The sequence below is a fragment of the Mobula birostris genome, chromosome 3, assembly GCF_030028105.1.
Source record: "Mobula birostris isolate sMobBir1 chromosome 3, sMobBir1.hap1, whole genome shotgun sequence".
NCBI lineage: Eukaryota > Metazoa > Chordata > Chondrichthyes > Myliobatiformes > Myliobatidae > Mobula > Mobula birostris.
The window spans coordinates 214,869,951-214,883,167 of NC_092372.1; the positions used below are offsets into that span (position 1 = coordinate 214,869,951).

Sequence of the window (13,217 nt, forward strand, 5' to 3'; positions counted from 1 at the left end):
TCCCATTATTCCTGTAGATTAGTTTCGTTCCTGCAGTTTGTTAAGAGGTGAGGTGCAGCGTGCTTGGAGAAAGCATTTGTGACACTAACGTTTCAATAGTAAATTAATGTTACATTCTGGAGGGCAGTGCAGAAATTGACCTCCTCAGATCAGCTGGGAGAGGGAAAGTAAGTCTGAATTAGGTTTGATTTGAATCAGAATTTGATGCAACTCCTCCAATCCCCCTTGTCAAATTGGTAATATTGTATGCTTTCAATAGCACATTTAATAACAATGAAATGAAAATGTCTCCAGCCATTTCATACAACAGTATTCCTTTGATTCTTTCAAGTTATCATTTCAAATAGGCCGGAAGGCTTTGAATAGAGGGTAGGTTGGTGATTATGATTTTAATCTGGATGTCTGTATCAGGACCATCCATACTAAACACTTTAACCTTTTAACTACCACAAGGTGTAGAATATTATTGGATTCACCATGTAATAATAGATGAAAGAGTTCATTTTTAATAACGCATAATATAATTACAATTTATGCATGTGTCATACATATAACCATACATGATAAAATCTTAATTAAATGGCTCTATGGAAATGTAATTCACATTATATATTGTAAATTGTTTGTGACACTTGTTAAAAACTGATGCAACCCTGTCAATTTTAGAACAATCATATGACTGATGTTTATAAATAATAATTAAAAACTTGATACGGTTTTTTTAAACCATTTCAAACTTAGTCATCTCATGATGTCCATAGAATCGGAGGCAAAAAATAGAAAAATATTTTGTGGTAAAACTATTATTTTAAATCAATATAATCAGCAAAGTGAAACATTTGAGATGAAGATCCTGTCAGGGATTTCCTGACTTTGTGTTGCAACATGTATTTCCAGCTTTTCGTGCTCCTGAGAGATATTTCTCAACAGTGATTCAGTCGTCTCCATAAACCACTTTTGAAGGCCCACTTCTTCGATCAGCTCTCCATTTGCCATTGCTGAGCAGCAGAGCCATCACAGATTGCCATGGCGATGTATCCTTTAATGCTGCCAGGGTTTACCACCTGAAGGCACTGCCCAGCTGAGACTTGGTATATGCGGTTATTTATCTGCAAAATACCAATGTAAATTTCAAAGCATTTTCCTGGATTAATTTTACTCCCAAATGATGTTATGTATTTAGAGAATAATGAAACTTTCTCACTACACTCCTGGTGATATTGACTGTCCTTACCAAAGGAAGGATTGCAAGAACAGGTTCTCAAAAGGCTGCCTCTGCTGACTGCAACTAAGGACATTACCTCAGGAAAGCATCAGTCATGATTTGACAAGGCTTGAGTGCTGCTGGACCTGTGACACTTGCAGCCTGTGGTGGCAGATAATCTTTCCTGCCTCATTGTTTGATCTGTGCAGCAGCTGCTAATTTTTTTTATAATGCTGGTGACATATTCAGCACATGGTTCTGGAGAAGTGAAATGCTCTGTATGGATGGGAATGCTAAAGGATTTTCACTGTACCTCAGTACTCCCTTCATTTCTGCGGGGATATGTTTACCATATATTCCCATTTTATGTTCCCTTTGTCCTTGCGTACCACACCATGAGCCTCTGCATCTTACACCTCATTCTCCACAACTTCCACCGTCTCCAAAGGGATCCTATCACCAAACATATCTTTATCTTACCCACCTGACCCCCACTCTCCACAGGGATTGCTCCCTCCATGATTCCCTTGTCCATTCGTCCCTCCCCCCTATTCTTCCTTCTGGTATTTATCTCTGCAAGCAGCAGGAGTGCTGCATTCACCTTCTCCCTCACCTCCATTCCGGGCCCCCAACAGTCCTTCCATGTGAATCTGCTGGGGCCATCTATTGTATCCGGTGCTCCCAATGCGGCCTCCTCTACATTGGTGAGACCCATCATAAATTGGGGGACCGTTTCATCGAGCACATCCACTCCATCCGCCTAAAGTGGAACTTCCTGGTGTAATTCCAGTATCTATTTCCATTCTGACATGTCAGTCTATGGCCTTCTCTTGTGTCATGATGAAGCTACCCTCAGGGTGGAGGAGCAATACCTTATCTTCCGCCTGGGTAGCCTCCAACCTGATGGCATAAATATCAATTTCTCCTTCCGGTAAAAAAAAAGTCTTCTTTTCCCTACTCAGGCCTCTTATCTCTTCTCACCTGCCACCCTTGTATTCTGACATCTTCCCCCTCCTTTTCAGTCCTGAGAAAGGGTCTCAGCCTGAAACGTCAACTATTTGTTCTTTTCCATGGATGCTGCTTGACCTGCTGAGTTCCTTCAGCATTGTGTGTGTGTTGCTTTGTATTTCCAGCATCTGCAGACATTCTTGTGATTACGTTTTATTTTCCATAATTAAGATAAGTCAAACTGAATCATGATCACCATAAAAGTATTTTCCTATTAACTCATCTACCACCTGCCCACTGCTTGAAATTAAACCCAAAATTGCTGCTGCTCTTTGCTACATATTGGCTTAAAATTTCCCCTGATCGTGTTAGAAATTATCTGAGCACTATAGTTTCATGCAGAACCTCCAGTTAATATAGCAGTTGAAAATTCCCGTTGTTACTTCTCCAGGGGTACTTAGTACTTGTCAAAATTTTGCCTTGCCTTGACTTTCCTTTCCATCAGTTTGTGATATCTACTGCATGTTATACAAGTCCCTTAGTTTTGCTCAATTAGCCTCATATCCTTTCCAATCTATCACCCCTCTCAAGGCTGTGATTAGGTTACAAATGCAGCCACCCATTAGTTACTTCTTTCATGATCCAGCCATTACTGGCAAGGCTAGCATTTATTCCCTATTGCTCTTGAGAAGGTGGTAGTGAATTAATTAATGCAGCTGGTACTACCACAGCTCTGTTGGGTCAGAAGTTCCATGTTTTAGACTCAACAGCAAAGGCAAGTTATTTCCAAGACAGGATGGTGTAAGTTTTGGTGGATAACCTGCACGTGGTGATTTTATTTTTCATGACAGCATTGTCCATTTGATGAGAGCAGATACAGCTCTGAGGGGCATTTTGGAGTCATCTACATAAGAAATTGAAGTTCATTTTGTAGATGGCACATATTGCAGGCCCAATGTGCCAGTGGTGTACAGAATGGAAGTTTAGGCTGTTGGATAAGCTACCAATCAAGTAGTCTTATATTGTGCTAAGATTGTTGAAGCCACATTTCTCAGCTAGGCGAATTTTCTACAGTGCTGCTGACTAGTACTGCACCTGGAAAAGCTTTGAGATGCACAAAAATGTGTCACTTGTTGCAAGGCACCCAGAATATGACCTGATGTTGGAGCCACAGCTTTTGAATCTGGTCTAGTTGAGTCTCTGATCATTTGGTGAGACTCTGTATATTGAAGATGGTAGTTCCCGCTGCATGAACTGTTTAGTTTTCTGAGGACTTGTGAATAGAATTTAACCAAGTGCAATCATTAACAAATATTCCAACTTAAGAAAAGGAAAGTCATCGATGAAGCAAGTGAAAACGGTTGAGCCTGGGACACTACCCTAAGAAATTTCTGCAGGCTGTCCTGGTGGTGAGATGATTGAATGTCAAGTATTTCCTATTGATTTCAATTTTACCAGCATGTCTTAATGTTTTGACAAAAAGAACAATTTCCTATTAAATTGAGTATTTTATTCCATTATAAAATTCCATATAGAAACTGTGAGAGGACTTGAGCCAAGTGATCTTGGGCGGATGAACACGATGAGCAAGTTGATGATGAATAAGTGCTGCTTAATAGCATTATCGACAGGACTTTCCGTAATTTTGCTGACTGCGGATTTTTGGGGGAGGGGGCTCATTGGTCATTTCTGCCTCCTGTATTATCTCTTAACATCAACGTTCCTGATTATTGGGATTAAGGTCCTGCCCCTCTAACTGTGGGAAGTGAAATGTACCAGTGAAAAAGTAAAAATGCTCAAAATGTACTTTTAACATCTCCTTACAAAATCCCTTTAGTAGTAGTGGTAGTAGTAGTCATACTTTATTGATCCTGGGGGAAATTGGTTAGATGCTTCTTGCTATGGAGCTGTTTAGAGATACAGCACAGTTCTGGCCAGCAACCCACCTATTTAACCCTAATGTAATCACCAGACAATTTACCTATTAACCACTGTGTCTATGGACTATATAGAACATAGAATAGTACAGGCCCTTCGGCCCACAATGTTGTACCGACCCTTAAATCCTGCCTCCCATATAACCCCCCCACCTTACATTCCTCCATATACCTGTCTAGTAGTCTCTTAAACTTCACAAGTGTATCTGCCTCCACCACTGACTCAGGCAGTGCATTCCACTCACTAACTACTCTCTGAGTAAAAAACCTTCCTCTAATATCCCCCTTGAACTTCCCACCCCTTACCTTAAAGCCATGTCCTCTTGTATTGAGCAGTGGTGCCCTGGGGAAGAGGCGCTGGCTATCCACTCTATCTATTCCTCTTATTATCTTGTACACCTCTATCATGTCTCCTCTCATCCTCCTCTCCAAAGAGTAAAGCCCGAGCTCCCTTAATCTCTGATCATAATGCATACTTTCTAAACCAGGCAGCATCCTGGTAAGTCTCCTCTGTACCCTTTCCAATGCTTCCACATCCTTCCTATAGTGAGGCGACCAGAACTGGACACAGTACTCCAAGTGCGGCCTAACCAGTTTTATACAGCTGCATCATTACATCGCGACTCTTAAACTCTATCCCTCGACTTATGAAAGCTACACCCCATAAGCTTTCTTAACTACCCTATCCACCTGTGAGGCAACTTTCAGGGATCTGTGGACATGTACCCCGAGATCCCTCTGCTCCTCCACACTGCCAAGTATCCTGCCATTTACTTTATACTCTGCCTTAGAGTTTGTCCTTCCAAAGTGTACTACTTCACACTTCTCCGGGTTGAACTCCATCTGCCACTTCTCAGCCCACTTCTGCATCCTATCAATGTCTCTCTGCAATCTTCGACAATCCTCTACACTATCCACCAACCTTTGTGTCGTCTAGAAACTTGCCAACCCACCCTTCTACCTCCACATCCAGGTCATTAATAAAAATCACAAAAAGTAGAGGTCCCAGAACAGATCCTTGTGGGACACCACTAGTCACAATCCTCCAATCTGAATGTACTCCCTCCACCACCACCCTCTGCCTTCTGCAGGCAAGCCAATTCTGAATCCACCTGGCCAAACTTCCCTGGATCCCATGCCTTCTGACTTTCTGAATAAGCCTACCGTGTGGAACCTTGTCAAATGCCTTACTGAAATCCACGTAGATCACATCCATTGCACTACCCTCATCTATATGCCTGGTCACCTCCTCAAAGAACTCTATCAGGCTTGTTAGACACGATCTGCCCTTCCCAAAGCCATGCTGACTGTCCCTGATTCTCTAAATGCCCAGAGATCATATCTCTAAGAATCTTTTCCAACAGCTTTCCCACCACAGATGTAAGGCTCACTGGTCTATAATTACCCAGACTATCCCTACTACCTTTTTTGAACAAGGGGAGAACATTCGCTTCCCTCCAGTCCTCCGGTACCATTCCCGTGGACAACAAGGACATGAAGATCCTAGCCAGAGGCTCAGCAATCTCTTCCCTCGCCTCGTGCAGCAGCCTGGGGAATATTCCGTCAGGCCCCAGGGACTTATCTGTCCTAAAGTATTTTAACAACTCCAACACCTCCTCTCCCTTAATATCAACATGCTCCAGAACATCAACCTCACTCATATTGTCCTCACCATCATCAAGTTCCCTCTCATTGGTGAATACCGAAGAGAAGTATTCATTGAGGACCTCGTTCACTTCCACAGCCTCCAGGCACATCTTCCCACCTTTATCTCTAATCGGCCCTACCTTCACTCCTGTCATCCTTTTTTTCTTCACATAATTGAAGAATGCCTTGGGGTTTTCCTTTACCCTACTCGCCAAGGCCTTCTCATGCCCCCTTCTTACTCTTCTCAGCCCCTTCTTAAGCTCTTTTCTTGCTTCCCTATATTCCTCAATAGACCCATCTGATCCTTGCTTCCTAATCCTCATGTATGCTGCCTTCTTCCACCTGACTAGATTTTCCACCTCACTTGTCACCCATGGTTCCTTCACCCTACCATTCTTTATCTTCCTCAGCAGGACAAATTTATCCCTAACATCCTGCAAGAGATCTCTAAACATCGACCACATGTCTATAGTACATTTCCCTGCAAAAACATCATCTCAATTCATACCCGTAAGTCCTAGCCTTATAGCCTCATAATTTGCCCTTCCCCAATTAAATTTTTTCCTGTCCTCTCTGATTCTATCCTTTTCCATGATAATGCTTAAGGCCAGGGAGTGGTGGTCACTGTCCCCCAGATGCTCACCCACTGAGATCTGTGACCTGACCCGGTTCGTTACCTAGTACTAGATCTAGTATGGTATTCCCCCTAGTCGGCCTGTCCACATACTGTGAGAGGAATCTGTCCTGGACACACTTAACAAACTCTGCCCCATCTAAACCCTTGGAACTAATCAGGTGCCAATCAATATTAGGGAAGTTAAAATCACCTGTGATAACAACCCTGTTATTTTTGCATCTTTCCAAAATCTGCCTCCCAATCTGCTCCTCTGTATCTCTGCTGCTACCAGGGGGCCTATAGAATACCCCCAATAGAGTAACTGCTCCCTTCCTGTTCCTGACTTCTATCCACACTGACTCAAAAGAGGATCCTGCTACATTACCCACCCTTTCTGTAGCTGTAATAGTATCCCTGACCAGTAAAGACACCCCTCCTCCCCTCGCACCCCCCCATCCCTTTTAAAGCACTGAAATCCAGGAATATTGAGAATCCATTCCTGCCCTGGTGCCAGCCAAGTCTCTGTAATGGCCACTACATCATAATTCCACGTATGTATCCAAGCTCTCAGTTCATCACCTTTGTTCCTGATGCTTCTTGCATTGAGGTACACACATTTCAGCCCTTCTACCTTACTGTCTTTACACCGTTTATTCTGCTTCTCTTTCCTCAAAGCCTCTTTAGTCAAGTCATTTTTTATTGTCATTTCAACCAAAACTGCTGGTACAGAACACAGTAAAAATGAGACAACGTTTTCCAGGACCCTGGTGCTACATGAAACAATACAAAAACTACGCTAGACTACAGACCTATCCAGGACTGCATAAAGTGCACAAAACAGTGCAGGCACTACAATAAACAAGACAGTAGGCACAGTAGAGGGTATAGTAGGTTGGTGTCAGTCCAGGCTCTGGGTATTGAGGCATCTGATGGCTTGGGGGAAGAAACTGTTACATAGTCTGTCAGATACGTTAGATCTGGCTTTACTCCATGTACTATACTCACTATCTGCTCTAACACTATGGTTCCCCACCCCTGCAAATCTAGTTTAAACCCCCCCAGAGCAGCACTAACAAATCTTCCTGCAAGGATATTAGTCCCCCTCGAGTTCAGGTGCAACCTGTCCCGTCAGAACAGGTCCCACCTTCCCTGGAACAAGGCCCAATTGTCCAGAAACATGAAGCCCTCCCTCCTGCACCATCTCCTTAGCCACATATTTAGCTGCATTATCTTCCTATTTCTAGCCTCACTAGCACGTGGCAGGGGTAGCAATCCTGAGATTGCAACCCTGGAGGTCCTGTCCTTCAACTTTGCACCTAACTCCCTAAACTCTCTTTGCAGGACCTCCTCCTTCTTCCTATCCACATCATTGGTCCCTACGTGGACCACGACATCTGGCTGCTCACCCTCCCTCTTGAGAATACTGAGAACTCGATCCGAGTTATCGCGGACCCTGGCAACAGGAAGACAACAGACCATCCGGGATTCTCGATCTCTCCCACAGAACCTCTTATCTATCCCCCTAACTATTGAATCCCCTATCACTACTGCTCTCCTCTTTTTCCTCCTTCCTTTCTGAGCTGAGGGTCCAGTCTCGGTGCCAGAGACATGACCACTGCAACTTGTCCCTGGTAGCTCGTCCCCATGAACAGTATCCGAAACGGTATACATATTATTGATGGGAATGGCCACAGGGGTGCTCTGCTCATTCTGTCTATTCCCCTTCCCTCTCCTGGCAGTCACCCACCTACCTGTCTCCTGACTTTTAGGGGTGACTATCTCCCTGAAACTCCTGTCTATTTCTGACTCTGCCTCAAGAATGATCCAAAGTTCATCCAGCTCCAGCTCCATTTCCCTAAATCGGTTTGTCAGGAGCTGCAGCTGGATGCACCTTTTACAGGTGTATTCATCAGGGACAATTGTGCTCGCCCTGACTTCCCATGTACTGCAAACGGAGCACTCGACTGCCCCTAACTGCTGCCTCCATTACCTACTTCTAAGGTAATTAGATTAATTAAAGGAGTTTACCCGGCCTTACCTCACTGGTATGGAAGGTCTTTCATTGAAAGTGGCATCACAGGTAGATAGGGTTGTAAAGAAAGCCTTCATTAATCAAAGTAGTGAGTACAGGAGATAGGATGCTACTTTGAAATTGTATGAAATGTTGGTGAGGCCTAATTTGGAGTATTGTCTGTAGTTTTGGTCACCTACCTACTGGAAAGATATAAACAATGTTGAAAGAGTAGAGAGAAAATTTACAAGAATGTTGCCAGGACTGGAGGACCTGAATTCTAAGAATAGGGTAGCACTGTATTGTTTTAGAATGTGGGAGACTGAGAAGAGATTTGATAGAGGTATACAAAATTATGTGTTATAGATAGGGTAAATGCAAGCAGGCTTTATCCACTGAGGTTAGGTGGGACTATACCCAGAGGTCATGGGTTAAGGGTGAAAGGTGAGAAGTTTAAGAATATGAGGGGAAACTTCTTCACTCAGAGGGTCACAAAGGTGTGGAATGGGCTGCCAGCACGAGTGGTGCTTGTGAGCTTCATTTCAGCATTTAAGAGAAGTTTGGATAGCAGAGATATGGAGGGCTCTGGTTCCAGTGCAGGTCGATAGGAGTAGGCAGTTTAAATGGCTTTGGCCTGGACTATAGTGGCTGAAGGGCCTGTTTCTGTGCTGTACTTCCCAAGATCTCTAAATCAGAGAACACAGAGGAAACACACGCAGTCATGGGGAGAACATAAAAATTCCTTACAGACAACTCTGGAATTGAACTCTGTACCCTGAAGCCCCAAGCCGTAATGGCATCGTGCTAACCACTATATTACTGTGCATCCAATAAGAATTATGTAATAATTTAAGTTTACTTGAACATCAGGGATTGCAATTAATCAAAGTTGCTGAAGCACTTCAAAGTGAAAAACTGCTTACCCCCAAAATCCACTGTTGGGATCCCCCAGACCCATGACATTTCATAAGACGCGGAGAATCTGATTGGTGAGTCTCTGCCATGTCCAAGCAGAGAAGGTTGGCAAGAACTAGTTCATGTTCTTCATTATAAACCCAGACCTGCAAACACCACCACCAATGAGAACAGTGAACACAAATTAAATACACAAACAGAAATTTGTCTTCTATTATTCTGTGCTTCCAAAGTTGAACTCAGCTTCTGACTTAAAGGGATCATCAGAATCAGGTTTAATATCACCGGCATATGTTGGGAAATTTGTTAATTTAGTGGCAGCAGTACAATGATAAATATAGGGAAAAAAAGGAATTGCAGTAAGTATATACATGTGTTGTATTAGTTTAATTAAAAATAGTGCACAATGTTCATTTTGAAATCGGATGGCAGAGGGAAGGAAGAGGGGAAATAAAAGAGATGAGAATGGATATAGGACCACTAGAAAATGAGGCTGGGGAAAAGGAGATGGCAGATGAACTAAATGAGTATTTTGTATCAGTCTTCACCGTGGAAGACACTAGCAGTGTGTCAGATGTTGTAGTGTGTGAAGGAAGGGAAGTGGGTGCAGTTACTATTACAAGGGAGAAGGTGCTTAAAAAGCTGAAAGACTAAAAAGCACATAGCCAGCCAGACCAGATGAACTGCACACTAGGGTTCGGAAAGAGGTAGCGGTAGAGATCGTGGTAGCATTAGAAATGATCTTTCAAAAATCAATGGACTCTGGCATGGTGCCAGAGGACTGGAAAATTGCAAATGTCACTCCACTCGTTAAGAAAGGAGGAAGGCAGCAGAAAGGAAATTATAGACCAGTTAGCCTGATCTCAGTGGTTGGAAAGATGTTAGAGTCAATTGTTGGTGATGAAGTACTTGGTGACACAGGACTAGATAGGACAAAGTCAGCATGGTTTCCTTCAGGAAAAATCCTGCCTGATGAACCTGTTGGAATTCTTTGAGGTTACAAGTAGGATAGATAAAGGGGATGCAGTGGATGTTGTATATTTGGACTTTCAGAAGGCCTCTGACAAGGTGCCACACATGAGGATGCTTACCAAGTTAAGAGCCTATGGTATTACAAGAAAGCTACTAAGATGGTTAAAGCATTAGTTGATTGGAAGAAGGCAGTGAGTGGGAATACGAGGATCCTTTACCGGTTGGTTGCCTGTGACTAGTGGTGTTCCGCAGGGGTCGCTGTTGGGACCACTTCTTTTTATGCCGTATATAAATGATTTAGATGATATAGATTGCTTTGTTGCCAAGTTTGCAGATGATACGAAGATTGGTGGCGGGGCAGGTAGTGTTGAGGAAACAGGCAGGCTGCAGAAAGACTTGGACAGATTAGGAGAATTGGCAAGAAAGTGGCAAATGAAATATAATGTTGGAAAACGCATGGTCATGCACTTTGGTAGTAGAAATAAATGTGCAGACTATTTTCTAAACGGGGAGAAAAATCCAAAAATCTGAGATGCAGAGGGACTTGGGAATCCTTGTGCAGAACACCCTGAAGGTTAACTTGCAGGTTGAGTCGGTGGTGAGGAAGGCAAATGCAATGTTAGCATTCATTTCAAGAGGTCTAGAATACAAGAGCAGGGATGTGATGCTGAGGCTTTATAAGGCACTGGTGAGGCCTTACCCTGAGTATTGTGAACAGTTTTGGGCTCCTCATCTTAGAAGAGATTTGCTGGCATTGGAGAGGGTCCAAAGGAGGTTCACAAGGATGATTCCGGGAATGAAAGGGTTATCATACAAAGAACATTTGATGGCTCTGGGTCTGTACTCGCTGGAATTTAGAAGGTTGAGGGTGGATCTCATTGAAACCTTTCAAATATTGAAAGGACTAGACAGAGTAGATGTGGAAAGGATGTTTCCCATGGTGGGAGGGTCAAGCACAAGAAGGATAGAAGGCCTCAGGATAGAGGGCATACAAAGTGTATCCATCTAAACAGAGATGCGGAGAAATTTCTTTAGGTGCAGCTGTGGAGGCCAGGTCACCGTGTGTATTTAAGGCAGAGATTGATAGGTTCTTGATTGGACATGGCATCAAGGTTACGGGGAGAAGGCTGGGAAATGGGGTTGAGGAGGTGGAGAGAAGGTTTACAAGGATGTTGCCGGGACTTGAGAAACTGAGTTACAGAGAAAGGTTGAATAGGTTAGGACTTTATTCCCTGGAGTGCAGAAGAATGAGGGGAGATTTGATAGAGGTACATAAAATTATGATGGGTATAGAGTGAATGCAAGCAGGCTTTTTCCTCTGAGGCTAGGGGAGAAAAAAAAACCAGAGGACTTGGGTTAAGAGTAAAGGGGGAAAAGTTTAAAGGAAACATTGGAGGGGGGGCTTCTTCAGACAGAAAGAGGTGGGAGTGTGGAATGAGCTGCCAGATGAAGTGGTAAATGTGGGCTCACTTTTAACATTTAAGAAAAACTTGGACAGGTACATGGATGAGAAGTGTATGGAGGGATATGGTCCATGTGCAGGTCAGTGGGACTAGGCAGAAAAATGGTTCAGCACAGCCAGGAAGGGCCAAAAGGCTCATTTCTGTGCTGTAATGTTTCTATGGTTCTATGACTGTTTGGGTTGATACCAAGCATCTGAACTGGATGAATATAGATCTTTATCTCCACTAGAGTAATGGTAATACTTCATCTTCCAAAAGTTTTCAAAGAGCGGAAATGGCTAACACAAGGGGGTGTAACTTTAAGGTGATTAGAGTAAAATATAGGGGGGAATGTCAGTGGAATGGTGGGTTTTGAATGTGCCAGATTAGGGACATTTAAGGGACTCTTAGATGATAGAAAAATAGAGGACTCTGTGGGAGGGAAGGGTTATATTGATCTTAGAATAGGTTAAAAGTCCAGCACAACACTGTGAGCCAAAAAACCTGTACTGTTCTATGTGCTAAGGGTTTACTTATCAAAACAAAATCACAAATTAAATTCAGCATTTTCATCTCCCCAACTTAGTACAGAAAATCTATAAACTGGTTATAAGCCAAACCCACTGGAAACAACCTACTCACCTGCTGCGCTCACCAGCAACTTTTGTGTGTGTTACTCACCTGATCTGGGTCTGATAGGTTGCATTCTTTGACTACCACTATTCCTCCTTTTTGGCTAGGATGGTTCTGAGCACTTATACATTTGGCTGTCTGTAGATGTCTTATCTGTGAAGACAGGCACCAAGTTTGGTCACTTCACATCAAAATGGGACTCATCTATCCAATGGTTCCCAGTCGTGGCACATAAAATGTTTGCATTCTAATTACTCACACAGCTGAGGCTCAGGTCATCGTTACGTTAAGAAAAAGTGGCCCACAAAGTATATTCAGTTCAACAGGAGGGATCCATTATAATAGCAAATAGATTGAGAGCTTTGACTGATATTATCAACCCTCCCCTGACTGCAATAATACATTCTAATCACTTTTTACATCTAGACATTTCTCCCGAGTTAATTTACAGTGACAGTTTTATATTGGTTCTGGTCTGGCCCAATGAGTATCTTGCTTCCGTTAAGTCTGACCTGTCAGATGCATATGATAACATGGGGAAGAGGTTACTAGGCTGACATCTGGAGGTCCAGACCATCCACAAATTACACCACAGCAGCTGGGAAATTTAAATTCAAGTCATTAAATAATATTGTAATTAAAAGCTGGTATTACTCATGGCAACCAGGATTGTTATACCTGGTCCATTCATAACTATTCAAAAGGAAATGTGTCTTACCAAATTCTAACCTCCAAGCCTGAAGAATCACCGATGTGATCGACTCTTACTCTTACAACACACATCAAAGTTGCTGGTGAACGCAGCAGGCCAGGCAGCATCTGTAGGAAGAGGTGCAGTCGACGTTTCAGGCCAAGACACGAAGGGTCTCGGCCTGAAACGTCGACTGCACCT

At 43.1% G+C, this 13,217-nt stretch overlaps 1 protein-coding gene across 8 annotated transcripts in view; it reads right to left on the reverse strand.

Moving 5' to 3' along the window:
* Positions 1–497: 497 nt before the first annotated feature.
* The window catches only part of galnt11 (UDP-N-acetyl-alpha-D-galactosamine:polypeptide N-acetylgalactosaminyltransferase 11 (GalNAc-T11)), a 138,491-nt gene continuing 125,771 nt past the window's right edge, over positions 498–13,217 (reverse strand). For all 8 annotated transcript variants that reach the window (XM_072254078.1, XM_072254080.1, XM_072254081.1 and 5 more), the window contains 3 exons: positions 12,374–12,478; positions 9,287–9,424; positions 498–1,109 (listed from right to left, as the gene is read on the reverse strand). In XM_072254078.1, the coding sequence (XP_072110179.1) occupies positions 978–1,109; positions 9,287–9,424; positions 12,374–12,478 (375 nt within the window). In that variant the 3' untranslated portion in view covers positions 498–977. The remainder of the gene's footprint in view (positions 1,110–9,286; positions 9,425–12,373; positions 12,479–13,217) is intronic.